Source organism: Pezoporus flaviventris, unplaced genomic scaffold (genome assembly GCF_033815535.1).
Source record: "Pezoporus flaviventris isolate CSIRO_AGI_PZ_B2104156 unplaced genomic scaffold, CSIRO_AGI_Pfla_v1 ptg000097l, whole genome shotgun sequence".
Classification (NCBI taxonomy): domain Eukaryota; kingdom Metazoa; phylum Chordata; class Aves; order Psittaciformes; family Psittacidae; genus Pezoporus; species Pezoporus flaviventris.
This window is the reverse complement of record NW_026892645.1, coordinates 4,427,500-4,442,473: the sequence shown is the minus strand read 5'-3', so window position 1 is coordinate 4,442,473 and position 14,974 is coordinate 4,427,500. Positions and strand designations below refer to the sequence as shown.

Genomic DNA, 14,974 nt, shown 5'->3' with positions numbered 1-14,974 from the left:
TTATTAGGAAGGTTATTTTTAAAACCAGTAAGTAGATAACACAATTTTGTTCAGTGTCGTGCTTCATACCTGCAATTCCTGGCTCTGGTTGTAGAATTCCTCCCGGTCATGTTGCAGCTGTCTGATCTGGCTGTGAAGCTGAGACACTATATTTTCATGTTCCTCCTGAAACTGGTGGTACCTTGCCTGTTCCTTCTGTAGACTGAGTTTCAAGGCCTGGATTTCTTTCTCCTGTAGTTTCAGCTGATCTTTCTGTTAAAAACCCCATACAAAGCATCAGATAGGACACATGCTTTGAGTTTGAACATCTAAAGTCATTACCTAAGTAAAGCTATCAATAGCATGCAGGCATAACACTTTTCCATAGATAAAATATTCTATATAGAACATGTTCTTAAAGTTTTGGGGGTTTCGTTTGGTTTTTGGCTGAAGAATAGATCAAACAGTGATAAAGCAGACAGACTGAAAACTCCGAGTCACATCCAAAGGCACAGTAAGCAACAGCCGATTCTTCCACTGCATCTCACCCTTTCAACAGGGACTCGGGCTTCACAGCAGAAGCAACGACTGATCTTTCAAAACCTATTTGGAAGTCTATTTTTGGCTCCTCCACTGCCTTATCAAAAGGTGAAACTGTTGATGGAACTAGCTATAATATGGAGATACAAAATAACACATGGCTAAATCTGTAATAAGACATCCTTCAATGCACTTATAACTTCAAATGGTAAATACCTCTGGAAAAGAACATGAGAGTTTCTAAAGTTTTTGCTATTACTCCTCAATTGAAGAGTGAAATAATTCAATAATAAGTTGTCTAGCTGGGCATTAAGTAACCATTCCTCTAGGTGTGAAGCCTTTAATATTATCCAAAGGTAAGTGCTGGCAGGGGTCATGCATGCAGGCATCCACTGATTCAGTTGCCTATGGTCAAACAGAACATCCTGGCTTTAATAATCACAGTGCACACAACTCATCCACAAGTTATTCCACAAACACTGACTTTAATAAGGGGAGAAACAAGGCTTCTTTTTTAATTGAGTGGTACTGAAATACGCTGGCCACACCAATTAAGACGTGTTCTAACAGCAGCATGTTTAAATCACTGCTAGAGCCGTGTCTCTGCTCACCATGGCAGCATTACGTTCCTCCAGAGCTGTTGCTTTAATCACTTTTCGCAGGAGCCGACGGTTCCGAAGGGCATGTTGCTGTCTTTTGAAGCGTTCATACAGTAACTGGTTGTGCAGCAGAAGCAATTGGTTACGCAGGGTGTGAATCTCATCTGAAGGGGGAGAACCTGGAGGTGGAGTTAAAAGGCAGAAGGTGGTACTGAATTGTCCCTGTTCCATCTACAGGAAATATTTTCTAAAATAAGCAAATTAGGTTTGTTTGAAATTAAAACTTAGAAAATTCTGTCTGCTCCCTTTGTCTCCAACATGAACTTAAAGTTTTAAACGATAAAGTTTTGAAGTATTTTCCCAGAGTAACATGTATATGCTTCCAACAGATTGATCCTTCTGTTTAGGAAGAAAAGGCAAGCTCACCATCACCACAGATGCCTAAGAGTGCAAAACTATGAGACACATGTGAAGCAGCAAGAAAAACAATCACCATTTGAGTTTTTAAATAGTATTGGAAAGGTGGAAGGACCTATTAAATGCATCACTGGAGGTTAGCAGATCTTCAGTGGTCAAAAGTAGAAATGTCTAGAACTGTGGGGAAAGCAGTTTTCACTTTTCAAAGATGAAAAAAAATAGCTCATCTCACTGGTGCACAGAAGTATATCTGCTGAGCACATAAACCAGGACTTAATGGAAGGCACCATCTTTCTGCAGCATTAGTTACAAAAATGAAATAAAAATAGGTTGCAGGTCTTTTTTTAAGCCAGTCTAATGACAGAGGAACAGATTGCCAAAACACGTGAGAAACCTCCTCACCTCCAAAGTGAGTCCAGTCAGCAGATTTGCTTGGCAGAGACAGTCTGAAAAATGAAAACGCAGCATAAACCAGTAAGTTTAAACATAAAAACACTCTGCAAGTCACCTGAAAGTGGAAAGCCCACCTCAAAAGAGCTTAATAAAAGTACAGCCTAATAAAAGTTCAACTACAGTCAGTCAATAGGAAAAGAATAAGGAGGAACTGTGCAAGCAGCAGGTTGCAGAGCATGGAGGGCATAAGCCTCAACATTTGCCTTTAAGTACCTTGTGCATGACTTACACCTGATTAACAAATCTCACAAACAGTGGTACCAAAACCTGCTTCGCCATCCCAAGCTCTGTTAGTACAGTAAGAGCACAGCAGTCACAGTCCCTTTGTATCAAAGCAAACATGTTACCACTGCAAATACAGAAATCCTCCACCCCAGAAACCAAAAGACAGTCTCATTGTAGATTTACAGACATAGCTGCTTTCTAGTCACAGCTATTAAAACAAAGCCAGCACAAACAGGAGTAACAAGAAAGTCTGCAAAGATTTTCAGTCACCTACTTGTTCAGCTCCTTAGTGTGCGCATCTGCTCCTTGCTGTATCAGTCTGTCCAGAACTTCCACAGGAGAAGTAGAGGACATACAGTCATCATCCTGGGCTCCCTTGGCTTTCTTTAGCAGCTCCTCAGTCTTCTTGCCAACGAAGAGGTAGGCAGTCTTTGGTAATGCAACCTCAAAAAGGTGCTCATAGAGGGGAGGCTGCCCACTCCGAAACACCGCTCTTCTTTGTGCTGGTACTTTGTAAGGGCTGGGAGTGAGGATACTGGTCTCTCCAGAGGTTCCTTCCCTGTTACCAGCAGGGCTTTCACCAGAGCCTCCACAGGGCTTGTCTATGGGAGTAAATGTTTGTTTGGGTGTTTCCCGTGCACTCTCAGGCCCAGACTTGTCCAGAGAAGATGTTAAAGGCTCAGAGGTCTGACTGTTTCCCTGAACGCTAGAGACTACCGAATGGGTCTTCTTCTGAGAGCCTGACAGACTTTCATTTGTGCGGTAAAACGGAGAGTCAAATCCTCCTCTAGGCACCATGTGCTCAGCATCAGTTGTGATCTCGGAGATCTCTTTAGATATTGCATCTGAGAAGGATGGGAGGGGGAAGCATAATTACATATCTTGTATTTTGAAATTACAAACATTTCCGTAGCCAACATGAATGTAAGGATGACGAGTTATTACCTTCCTCTCTATCCTTTTCAGCACTATCTTCAAAAGACAAACCACCTAAAAACTCTGCAAGATCACTTAAGGTTACTGAACTTTTACTACCAGATGTGTCTGGAAAAAAAAAAAAAAAAGGAAAGTTAGTTTTACAGGTGCTGTTTTCTTCAGCCTTAGCACAGCACAAAACAGAAGTCCTCTACTGCTGTAAGGTCCTTAGAATAAACTTGTTGCTCCTTCAGATGCTTCCTCAAAGGAGGAGGTCCATTCCGTGTAGGAACTAGTTCAGAGATCAGTCCTGATCCCAAAATGTATTTTGTAAACTTAGTATTTGCTACTGCACAGCAAGTGTAGTCAACCACCTCTATGAATAAGGATGTGTTGTTTGCAATTTAACCCATTAAATAAAATGGCTTAAGTTTAGTGTGACCACTATAGTTCCACACTAGCATTAAACTCCCTTTCAGCTTCTGATTTGGCTACACAAGGACACAATACTTGTGGAAAACAGGAAGTTTATCAAACAGATGTAATACATACTTGACAATACGCGGCTACTGATCAAAACTCTGAGACACTGAAGCATGCAGGATAGAAACCTCTTGCTCACAGCTCAGTCACAGATTAGGAGCCCACTGAAAAGCCTTGCCTGTTCCTAACATGTAGTTGAGGAAGTTCAGATTCCAGTGCTGGTATATGACTTCACCAAGGAAAAACAGTTATAAATTTCATTATCATCTCCACTTTGAGGATCGTAAAGATCAGTAAGGAAGGCTCAAATACAGTGCCAAAATCCTTTTCTACAGCTGTAGATGACAGAGAAGGGAAAATGGACTCTAGATATACCTATTAGAAGCTGAGCTCCTCAACCATCCACTGTTGATTTCAATAATCCACAGGCCTTTAAAAAAGTTTCAAGTACAGCAATGCAATTGTAGATAGAAAATAATTTTCCCCAAAAGCCTTTAAAAGGGACCCTCATCTTGATCATTATGTGCAGCCTTACAGTTTGATCCAAACATGTGACACAAAACTTGGAAGTAAGACTTCATATACAACTTGCTGCTTTTCATAAAAACAAGAAGAATGACCCTCAAAGAATCAGCTTTCTTTAAAAAAATATGTAATTTGCAGCCTTCAGTGTAGATCTGAGCATTTAAACATGCACAAGAATGCATGAGGGCCAGTTAAAAAAAATAACCTGTAAGCTATTTCTGAAGGTGAATAGTGAAAACGAAATCAAAAGCATCACAAGGTTTTAAGTTGACGCATAGGTTTAGGCAGGATCCTGGAACTACAAACAACTCAGGGGTGGAAAAAAGGGAAAAAGAAAAACCTGTGGAAAAGTGTTTGGCAACTGGAACACGTGTCAATACAAACAGGATTTGTTTACAATAGGGTACTGAAATGGGGAGAGGAAAACGGTTTTACCCAGTGATTTATCGCTGTTTATGACATTTTGCTGTCGGTACAGTAAAGGCCTCCCAGAATCTGGTTTGTCCTCCTGAAAAAAACACAACAAAACAAAACCAAAAATAGATTCTTTGCATCAGACATCTCTTGGAAACAAACCTCTTGACAGTATCATAGAAAGGAAATTCCAACAAACAGATGGCTTAAACAGCAAACCAATACAAGCAGTCTTAAAACTGTGCAACTGGAAGTGGCAATAGTTGTCTTAACTTAGAAGAAAATGAACTTTTGCAATGAAATGCAACACTTTTTGTGGACCAGTTACTCTGATTTTGGTAGTGTTTTCCTTCTCAGTTATGGTCACTGCATGTATGGCAAGTCAATGAAAAAAATATCAGATTTGTTTGGCAGAAGAATTTTGTTATACCTTTTTAGGAGGCGTGGCAGCAGCTGAAGGGAGTGAAACATGCACAAAGTCATCTGAAGTGCAGGGTGGAGGAGGAGATGTGGCTGGCGTTCCCAAAGGTGTTCCTTTCCCCCCTGCTGAAAAGGAGGAGCAAACGTTTTCTCAGCAGGCTCCCACTGCCTCCCTTCAGCTGAATATTGTATGTGAAGAATTGTCCGTTTAAACACTATCTCAAGCATTTACTTCTTAAATGTCTTTCAACTATTTACCAACATAAAAGTGCACAGTTTCCAAAAGACCTGCTTCAGACTTTGGCACTTAACTCACTGTAAGTTATTTTCCTATCTCAATGTTTGCATTAGCACTGCTCCGTATGACCAGGTACTCACTTAACAGAAGTAATGACGTAAGCCTATCAAATAGCATGGTGTGGTATTCCCATTTAAGAAGCTGACAGCAAAATTCGTAGCCAGAATTTCTATTTTAATGAACTTTGAAGGCCTAATTCCAAAATACAGCACGTACCAGGTGTGCCAAACGCTTTGCTGTAAGGTTGTGATGCAGACTGGGATGAGTCTGATGGGACAACTCCAGGGGAAGTTGGTGGAGTGGTCATACCACAAACTGCAGAAGGACTCCAGATGGTAACCTATGGAAAAGCAATACACAACAAACACAGATCAGGGAAGCTCAGAAAAGGAATACATGAAGCATCTGCATCCAGGTTCTGACACAGGAAATCAAGTGGGGATTAAATATGAAATGTACACTAAGTTCTGAAGAACTCACGGTACATCTCAGAAACATGAATTTTTAAGACTGTCAGGAGAAGCTACGAAAGCAGCACAGAGCATTAAAAGTGCGCTATGCTTTGTCTTCTGCTTTACCTGCTGTGGCTCAGTTGACAGCCGTACTGACTGAGAGCTCAGGATCTGAGGTAGCTGCCCTGGCATTTGTGATAGTGTTAGCCGAGGAGTAGAATATGGGGTAGAAGTCCCTGAAAGTTAAAAAAAAGATAGAAAAATTAAAAGTATCCAACACATAAAATACAAGTCAATGATTTTTCTGGCTTGTATTTAAAGGCTTTTAACCAAAGCATTTCAAATCCATTCAACATACACATTTGAGGCTAGCAAAGAAGAGACTTTTCTTCCAGCCCAAGAAAACACCTACTGAATATATCACGCAAATTACAGCTTTTTTAGTTGTTGTTGGTTGTTTTGGGGTGGTGGGAAGGCAACTTTGTGAACATGCTGCATGTCTGCGTGACCAGAACATGTATCTATATGTATATATTTTTTTAAATTATGGTTTATGTTCTGGTGCCTAAGAATTGGACTTTAAGTGGGATAAACTATTAAGATGTCTTTTTGCTACAGGGCCAGTTTTCCTCCAGAAGTTGGGCATTCATTAGCTGTCAGGCAGGTCTTACCATAGCTGCTCTGTGTGTCAATGTAACAGCTGGCACTGGGGTCAGTGTGATGATGTTTTAAACTTGTGCAGAGCTTCCGAGACACAGAGTAATAGCCATCTTCATATGAGGCTTCTGCAGGGTCCAGGGAGATTTTGGCACATTCTATCACAACATCATGAGTTTCTAGTCTTTTCCACCTGCAGACAGTTTTTGGATCCAAAAGAGTAAGTTAGTCAATTATTGTTACAAACAAGAGTTCCTGGAGATTATGAGGAATTGGCTTGTAGGATGGCTCATTTGTTCCAGACAGCTTTGCATGCTCCCACCCAAAACTGGAACAAGGCACCAGACAGAAATTGCAAAGGAGACTCGTAAGGGGGGGTCTCAAATAGGAGACAAAACAGCTTTGACACAGAGATCCATATAGGTCTGCCATGGAGCACTCTGGAAATGAGGAACAGCATACGAAGACTTGGTTGATCCTGAGCTTCAGCAGCTGTAGAAATCAGCTCAACTAGACTCAGATGTTGGTAGTCAAAATTTAGACATGCCAGCAATGAGGAAATCCTAGATTATTTAAGCAAACACCATCTGCAATGCCAAGTTTCAGGTCTGTGTTTTATCTCCAATGTTCTAGAATGTGTTCCTTTTTTTTTTTTTTTATTATTACTATTTCCTTCATTCTGAAAACTTTTTGTCACTAAATCAAGCAGCCAGATTAGATGACCTGCTATTTCAGGGGATGGAAATTCACTGTAAAGAAAGTTGTCTGGCTGGAGGCTGTCTACTAATGCCCGAGTTGCTTTAGAATGTAAGATATTATGTGCAAGATACCAAATGAGAAGGCTTCAACTGGTAGCTTTGTGCCAATTGTACTCCTTAGTGGTGCCACCCTCCCCCCTATCTGGCAGAAGCCTGCAAAATTGAGCCTTGTGATAGTCAATAGGTTCCCATTTAGTAGTGTTTTCCTAGTGGCTCTGAAAAGCAGGGCAAGAGCACTACTGTGCAGCAACAAGAGTCAATTTCTCCTCTTCAGTGGCTGGGCCTGTGGAGACAAGAGAAAAGCAGCAAGTGGTGCTGCTGCAGGCAAATGAGCCTATTTCTAAAGAAAACTAATACAGCTGATAACGTTAAGACATACCTGTTAAAAGAATTGATCTGTTAACTGAACCAATATCTAGGTACCAAAACAAGACACACTGAAGCCATTTTAAACACTTAAATCCTACCAAGTACTTCAACAAATCAAAAAAATAAGACCCAAACCATAAATCAATGAAGTGGTAGTTTATTCAGTATAAGCAAACTCTTTTGGAACTTGATGAGAATGTTTAATCTTTAAGTTATAAAATTAAGGCAAAGTCAACTGTTAAACAGAAGAGAGATTCTACTCCTGACACAAGATTAATTTTAGAACCCCAATGTTCTTAATGGCCTTTCACAACAGTCTTCTCTTATTCATCCAGTTCTAGGCTTGGATGAAGAAAGTCTAAACGTCTACCTGGTGTACCTATGAATATGGGTGACAAAACGCCACTGGCACACACTGATGCTGACAGAAAAGGTTTTGCTGTAGGCCTTGTGAAATAACCCCTTTAAGAGCTGCTTATTTATAGACCTTCCTAATAGCAGAGTGAACGTATATACCTTCGTGGGTCCAGTTCATGGTCCTTAGATCCAGTCACTAATTCTGGATGTATTCGCACATGTTCCATCATTGGCTGAATGAGCAAGAGCAAGGAGAAGAATGTATTATCAGTACAGCATCTTTTGGGTGCACTGAACTACACAAAGCTGATGAAGCATCTACTGATCCCAATAGTTCAGAATGTTACATTTAACAGATAAAAAAGCTAATGCACATCATCACAACTTCAAGAGATGATCCCGCTGCCAACTGAAATTTCAGTCTTCCAACAGGCAGTTTTTATTCTGTTTTGTTGAGCAGCCCTCAGTTAAACCCACACAAATGTATTAAATTGGCAAATACCTGCCTTTATACAGCTAGGAACTCCTTGTCTCAGATAATATAGAAATAAGCATTTAATATAGAAATAGCATTTTACCTTGACTACCTCTTCAAAGGTCTCCAAGTTTTCCTTCATACTGTAGTGAGAACGCAGAAAGGAGACAAAATTGCAAGGATACATTCCATAAAGACGATGAAAGAGAGCATAAACACTGGCATGAAGATGGACAAGATATATCTCTGCCACATGACCTGGAAAAAGTAATTAAAATACTTTTCATTACATTGGAGAAAAGAACAAAGCTTCTAAGAATGCAAGAAACGTACTTTAAAATTTGAAATGTTAACTGGAACAAGTCTTCTGAGACACAAATAGTCCCTCGAGAAACTGTGAAATCTGAAAGAACAGGCAACACCTATTCATCAGTTCACAGCAAAACCGAATATTAAGATATGGACCAATAATTCCAACCAGTATTCTGTCATTCTTGAAGCATAACATTTATTGTTTTACTCAAGCTAAACCCCGAAACACCTCTGAACAGTGAGCCTGAGTCTGCAGGGCTGAAGGGTTAAAAAAGGAGGTTTGCTTCATTTCAAAAGGAAAAACTAACAGCTTGTATCCACACAAAGCAATTACAACAGACTTGAATCCTACCAGCTGTCTTGTAAGTTCCAATCCTATATCCTATTTGCAACCAAATGGCCCTCTAAATAGCATCTCTATGTGCTGAACACAGCACTTGTTCACACAGCCATAAGACACGTACGTAGGTAACAGCAGTGTTAGATATCAGACACCTTACAACAAATTCAACAAACCCAATGTTACAACTGAGAGGACTAGTTTTACCAACACTTTCATGACTACTAATAGTTGCACATTAACAGAAACTCTTCCATGTTGCTTCTTTCCCCTCCCCATCCTTCCAGGGAATCTCAGTTTCCCAAGTATCTGCCTCAAATGTTAGCATTTTCCCTTATCCATCAAGATCAACCTCTGCTTTTCACTGTCATCAGGGTAGCATTTCAGTCCAGTGAAACTTCATGAAGTTTCCATGGAGCACCACATGGAAGACTCTAAGAGACTTCTGAATTTTAAGCAAAGCAGCACTCCCTGATGCTAGCTATCAAAAATACTTTGTGGGCTTAATACATAATTTCCTGCATTTAAATAATCTCAGACCAGTAAGAGTCTTCGAAAGAAAGCGCTTAGGCACTGAATACAACAAGGATACTACTAAACCATAACTGCATGCAACAAAGTTGAATTCTCACCTGGATTCTGCAAGCACCAGGCTGAGAGACGCCCAAAGATACCAAAGAAATCATGAAGGTACTGTTTGCCAGACTGAGGAATCATTGGCAACATGGTTATTAGCACTAGGACACCTGTGGTGAGTACTACTACATCTGTGTCAGTCTGCAAGAAGGGAAAAAACCTGCATTAGTCAGTTAAAAGTGTTGAACTTATTTTTTTCCAAGGATGAAATGAACACTGAATCATCATCATGGAAAAAGTCCCCTACTTCAGAACAGTCCCTCTCAAATCTATCATAACTTCATGGACCAAGATTCTTCTCTTTCATCCACAACTCTAAGAAAAAAGATTCCGGATTCTGGCTCCTACTCTACTGCTACTTCACTGTATAAAGATTTTACCTAGATAAATAGGGAGTATCACCACAGTTCCACAACTGAGTAGAAAATATGTACCTTATGTACCACATTCCTTCTTTCCCAGAGCTAAGAACACACTGCATTCAGAGCCTAGGAAACTGCAAATCTGATCAGGGTGTTCAAGGATGTTGACCCATTACCAGTGCAAGTGTCAAAAGCTTTTCTATTAAAGCTGCTTGACAACTCTGGCTGCTAAGATCTCATAAAGCAGTGATTTAAACAATAACTAGAACCCCTTGGCTTATACCAAGAGAAAGGGATGTGGCAGTAAAAATCTTTAGCTAGATAAAACAGTAATAAATAATCAGATTTTAGGACAGGACACAGATGATGTTCAAACTCTTTCCTAGCTTAATGCACATTTTCCTTGGCTCCTCTGTTTTGTGAGGACAGGGGTGCAAACAGCACTGGTAAGCATGCAGGCAGGTGACACCAAACTGGTCCTGGTATCTCTCAAGAGCCACTTGGGCTGATCAGACATATTTAGTGCTATGGATTTTTCTTCCTGTGTGTAATGTACTGCCTCTGTTGTCCTTCAGTCTGATACAACCTTTCACAGCACATTTCATGTCCATCCCCATCCCTCTGACATCCCTAGCACTTCACATCTCTGATCTGCTCCCACCAGCTTTCTCACACATTTCACTCCTCTCACAGTTAGATAAGACTCACACTGAAAAGGATAACAGAACTCACCAGGCACATCAGGAGTCCCAGTAACAGCACCTGTAGCTTCTTTTTTGGCAGTTACAAATTCATTGTATTTTTGTTTTGAAGCACACTGGCACTTGACTACATCATGCATTTTAATGTGACTTTAATGACTAATATGAATTCTTCACTATCCTATTAAATCATATTACTGACAACACATCCTAGGTCTCAAAACACTTTCTGTTCTTTATTCACTGTTACAATATTGTACAGGATTGTAACAGCTAAATTTGCAGAGGGAAAAAGAAAAATGCAAAGCATGGGGAAACAGACACCTCCTTATCTGCAGCTAGTAAAGTCTGCTAATTCCAAGGTAACTGCACCATGAAATATCATCTTGCATGACCCATCTACACTGCAAGTAAAGTATATTACCTTACATGCACAAGTTTCAGAATGCACTAATGGGAAGTTATTGCATTCCTCATTAAGTTCACACTCAAGATATCCACCAGCTACACCGATGGTCCCCTTGCCCTTAACTTCCTTTTAGAAAAGTTGCAGTAAACTTTCCTAACTCAAAGTTATGCAGTGACAGTGGCTTTTAGGAAAAGACTGTCAGTAATAACAGGATCAGCACAGAATATTCAGTTATAATAACTGGCTCAGTATTTTAATCAACATTTTACATTCTCTCACAGCTTAACTAAATGTCATCAAACCAGAAAATAATTGCCTTGCATTACAAGTATGTATATTTACATCAGGTGTACAACAATTTTATGGACAACACTGACAGTTCTTACCTTGAGACATTTAAGTAATGAGAGTAGGAGAGGTGCTTGAGAAAGTTTATGTTTCCAAGATGGTTGTCGTCTTATCACGTGTCCCAGCAGAGAGAGAGTGGGTAAACGGGTAGCAGCTTTGCCCATATATTCATTAATTTTATCCAGCAGATGCTGATAGAGGATTTTGCAGAGAACGGTAAAGAAAGGAAAGGCATTTATTTTTAACTGGCACATATTCTTTTTCACCAATCTATAACCAGCAGTTTGCCACTACCAATTACAGAAACTATGGACATTTTACAAATATACAGGATCTAAGAGCAAATAAAACCCAGCAATAACTTTAAGCCTGCTGGCAGTGAACTGTTTCAGTCCAGAAGCTGTCACTGCACTTCAAAATGTTTATCATAAATAAATAAAAATCTGGCCAGCAGAAGTAAAGCAACTTGTAGTGCTATTCTCTCAAGCTATCTAAAAATCCATACTTATTCTCAAAATACCCCATTTGTTTTAGGCTAGCACATCCAGCACTGCACAAGCATCAGTAAAACTGCAAAGACAACATCAGTCCCCAGAAAAGCTTTCATTTATAGGGGTTCTTTGCTTAATTGGGTCAATTTAAGAAACCCAAGAAACACAGAACTTTGAAGCTTTTTTAAAACTTAACTACTCTTACTACGAAGATACTGCATCTCTACAACAAGGTAATTCTATACTGCAATGGAAAAACAGAGGTCTAACAGATGCTATTTAAAGGCTGCTTCAATAGCAGGCTAAAAATTTGCCGTACAAAACAAGACTTCTTCACCTTGTCATGAGGCTCTTGCAGTGTGGACAATATATGCAGCGCCTGCTGAGAATTGGTTTCCAAGTAGTAGTCCACCAGGCTGTTCACAAGCATAGGTCCACGGTCTGTCATTTGTTTACAGCAAGAAAAACACACACATATATTCTCAATACACCAAAAACAAAGCATCTGTTACAGGGACATTACACAACTTCGTAGAAACTATTACACAATTTATAACATAAACCAGTACTTGGTGTTTACAAAGCAGCTGGGAAAATGAGACCTCTCAACTCCATTTTCTAGTTCTTACCCATTCATGCAGTTGCATTTGGCTTGGGGAAGGTAAGTGGGGCTTTTTAATAACTAACAAGTATTGTCTGACCTTCGGTGGGGTATTTTATTCATGTTTACTTTTTGAATTAACAGAATCCTGCTAGTTCCCATAACGTGGATACCTAATTCTTTCTAGATACACTTGACAAAGTTTCATCAGCTCACAGCTTGAGGTTATGCCCTGGGAAAAGCTAGTCATTTTATAATAGCATTTTAACAATTATGTAACAGACTTTCCAAGTGGAATGCTATTAAGCAAAATGGACTGAAGAGAAGCCTTAATCCTTAAAGCAATTTCAAACCCAAATATCAAGAGTTTCTTTCAAGTTACATTTGCAAAGACTGTGTTTGATAGAAAAAAAACACAACCCGTTACTTCTACTGGTGTAAAAGCACAACCCTTCCTCAAATTACGTCAAAGGATACATACCACAAATGAGATTATCTTTGAAGGCAGCTGTTATATCTTCCAGGACACCCAGAATTGGAGAATCCAGCATTGAGAGGAGCTCACCAACATTTCCTTGCTGTGCCATGATGCACGTACTGACATGAATGTGGAGGTTAAAATTTCAGGAGTTCCTCATTGGTGTCTCTTACCATACTAGAAGAGAAGAGAGAGCAAATGAATGAACTTTCCCTTTCCATTCTGCATATCCCATCTCTTCCCTATTTCTTTTCTGCAGTATTGCCCATTTAATACTGAAAGGATTCATGGAGTTTACACACCTGCAATAAAAGCTGTAAGAGAAGTTTACAAACAAGCCAGTGAGTCACGAGCAGGGTTTTCTTCGTAATTTTGAGACACTAATCTGTTCTGCAGAAGGCACTGGCTAGCACATATACACTGTCAGAGCATTCCATGACTATACTGGCTTTAATTTGCTCTCCAGGTCAGTCAACTAAGACTAAAGTTTTGAATAAAACGCAAATAGCTCCTGGAATAACTCCATTCTCACTTTCTTACAGCAATTTCTCCTCAACCAAAAGTGCAAGTCCTTCGTATAGTTGTCTACACTCTGGAGACAACATGAGCCTCAAGAGCCCTCTCCACTCCTGCGGCTGGATTAGAAATTCACTGCCCTCAGCTTTGCATTATTGCATACTAATAGATTTGTGCTTTAATACTTGCACCATGGCCAAGCTGCAGCTGTTAGGAAAATCAGTTAGAGTTACTACAGCTGCTGTTCTCTGGCCAACCTGTGCATACTAAATCACCAACTTAGCAGCACAAAATACCTTGTTTGCACATATTTAGTGCATGTAATTTAGTGCATGTAATTTAGTTTGCACATAATTAGTGCATAATATATTAAAAACTTTGTAGTCAAGCCCTGCAGAGATTACTAAATGCAACAGTGTGTGAACAACATGACTGGGAGGCTTCACAGTACTAAGCAGGAATAAATCTAGGCCATTCCAGCTTGTAAGATGGCTTTCTCCCATGTACCAGCAATGGAGGGATTCAGGTATCACGTCTATCTACCAATCACAAAATGAACACTTTTTTTTTTTTTACCCATAAGAATTCCATGCTGAACCTTTCCCAAGGGCAGAGACTGGCTCCACACCACACCTAATTCCACCAGCAAAGGTTTCTTCTTTCCTCCTGCTTCAAGTCAGCACATATTTTTCACTTCCTTTACGGAAGGCAAGACTGACACATACCAAGTTTACACACAATTTTTCTTACTGCAATTGTGTATACAGCACCTGTTCTGTGGACAAGCTGAGCTTCTGTCTGCAGTGCTGATAGCCACACACCTTTCATGATCACTAGTAAAGAAAAAGCATGGAGAGGTTAACAAAAAGAACCATTTATTTCTTCCTTATCAAACCTCGGATATTCAGAACAGCATTAAGTTCTTCAGTAAGAACAGAAGAGCTATGAACGTCCTGCACGAGGAAAGTTAGCCCTTAGTTTGAAAAACACCAAGAAGTTTTGCACAGTTCCCTTTCCAGAATTGTCCACAGGTTAAGCTATGCAATAGCCTCAAACAAGACTGCTTTCACAACAGTGTAGTTTTGTACTGTGAACCTTCAAAACCTGCTAGTTTTATTTATGGTAGGTGAAATATTACACACAAAGAAGTCTCCTTTTATCCTACCAAATTCTGAACCTAGAATAATTACCATAACAGTTTAAGTCTTTAGCTTCTAGTCAAAACATTGCCAATTTTAAATAACAGTGATGTAATTGCTTATATAAATTACTTTCTTGAAAACTTGCCTATAACAGTGTTTCTGGACAGCAGGAGTTAACCTGTCTACCAGTAAACTTTGTCATTTGCAACATATCGCTCTGTAGTTGCAGAACTGCCCAAGGTCACTTTTATTAGGGCCACAAGACATCAGCTTACTTAATCTGGCACTGATTACAAACTCAA

At 39.8% G+C, this 14,974-nt stretch overlaps 1 protein-coding gene across 9 annotated transcripts in view; it reads right to left on the bottom strand.

The window, feature by feature from the left end:
• Nucleotides 1–14,974, bottom strand: part of TSC1 (TSC complex subunit 1) — a 32,017-nt gene that overhangs the window by 6,229 nt on the left and 10,814 nt on the right. For 5 of the 9 annotated variants that reach the window (XM_061476767.1, XM_061476761.1, XM_061476764.1 and 2 more), the window contains 16 exons: nucleotides 13,018–14,363; nucleotides 12,273–12,376; nucleotides 11,483–11,635; nucleotides 9,621–9,765; nucleotides 8,440–8,594; nucleotides 8,021–8,094; nucleotides 6,392–6,570; nucleotides 5,847–5,956; nucleotides 5,485–5,608; nucleotides 4,981–5,096; nucleotides 4,572–4,644; nucleotides 3,159–3,257; nucleotides 2,488–3,058; nucleotides 1,938–1,981; nucleotides 1,131–1,297; nucleotides 70–252 (listed from right to left, as the gene is read on the bottom strand). In XM_061476767.1, the coding sequence (XP_061332751.1) occupies nucleotides 70–252; nucleotides 1,131–1,297; nucleotides 1,938–1,981; nucleotides 2,488–3,058; nucleotides 3,159–3,257; nucleotides 4,572–4,644; nucleotides 4,981–5,096; nucleotides 5,485–5,608; nucleotides 5,847–5,956; nucleotides 6,392–6,570; nucleotides 8,021–8,094; nucleotides 8,440–8,594; nucleotides 9,621–9,765; nucleotides 11,483–11,635; nucleotides 12,273–12,376; nucleotides 13,018–13,123 (2,403 nt within the window). In that variant the 5' untranslated portion in view covers nucleotides 13,124–14,363. Of the gene's footprint in view, nucleotides 1–69; nucleotides 253–1,130; nucleotides 1,298–1,937; nucleotides 1,982–2,487; nucleotides 3,059–3,158; nucleotides 3,258–4,571; nucleotides 4,645–4,980; nucleotides 5,097–5,484; nucleotides 5,609–5,846; nucleotides 5,957–6,391; nucleotides 6,571–7,207; nucleotides 7,394–8,020; nucleotides 8,095–8,439; nucleotides 8,595–9,620; nucleotides 9,766–11,482; nucleotides 11,636–12,272; nucleotides 12,417–13,017; nucleotides 14,364–14,974 lie in introns of those variants that run through there. The other 4 variants (XM_061476766.1, XM_061476768.1, XM_061476769.1 and 1 more) reach the window with 4 other exon arrangements.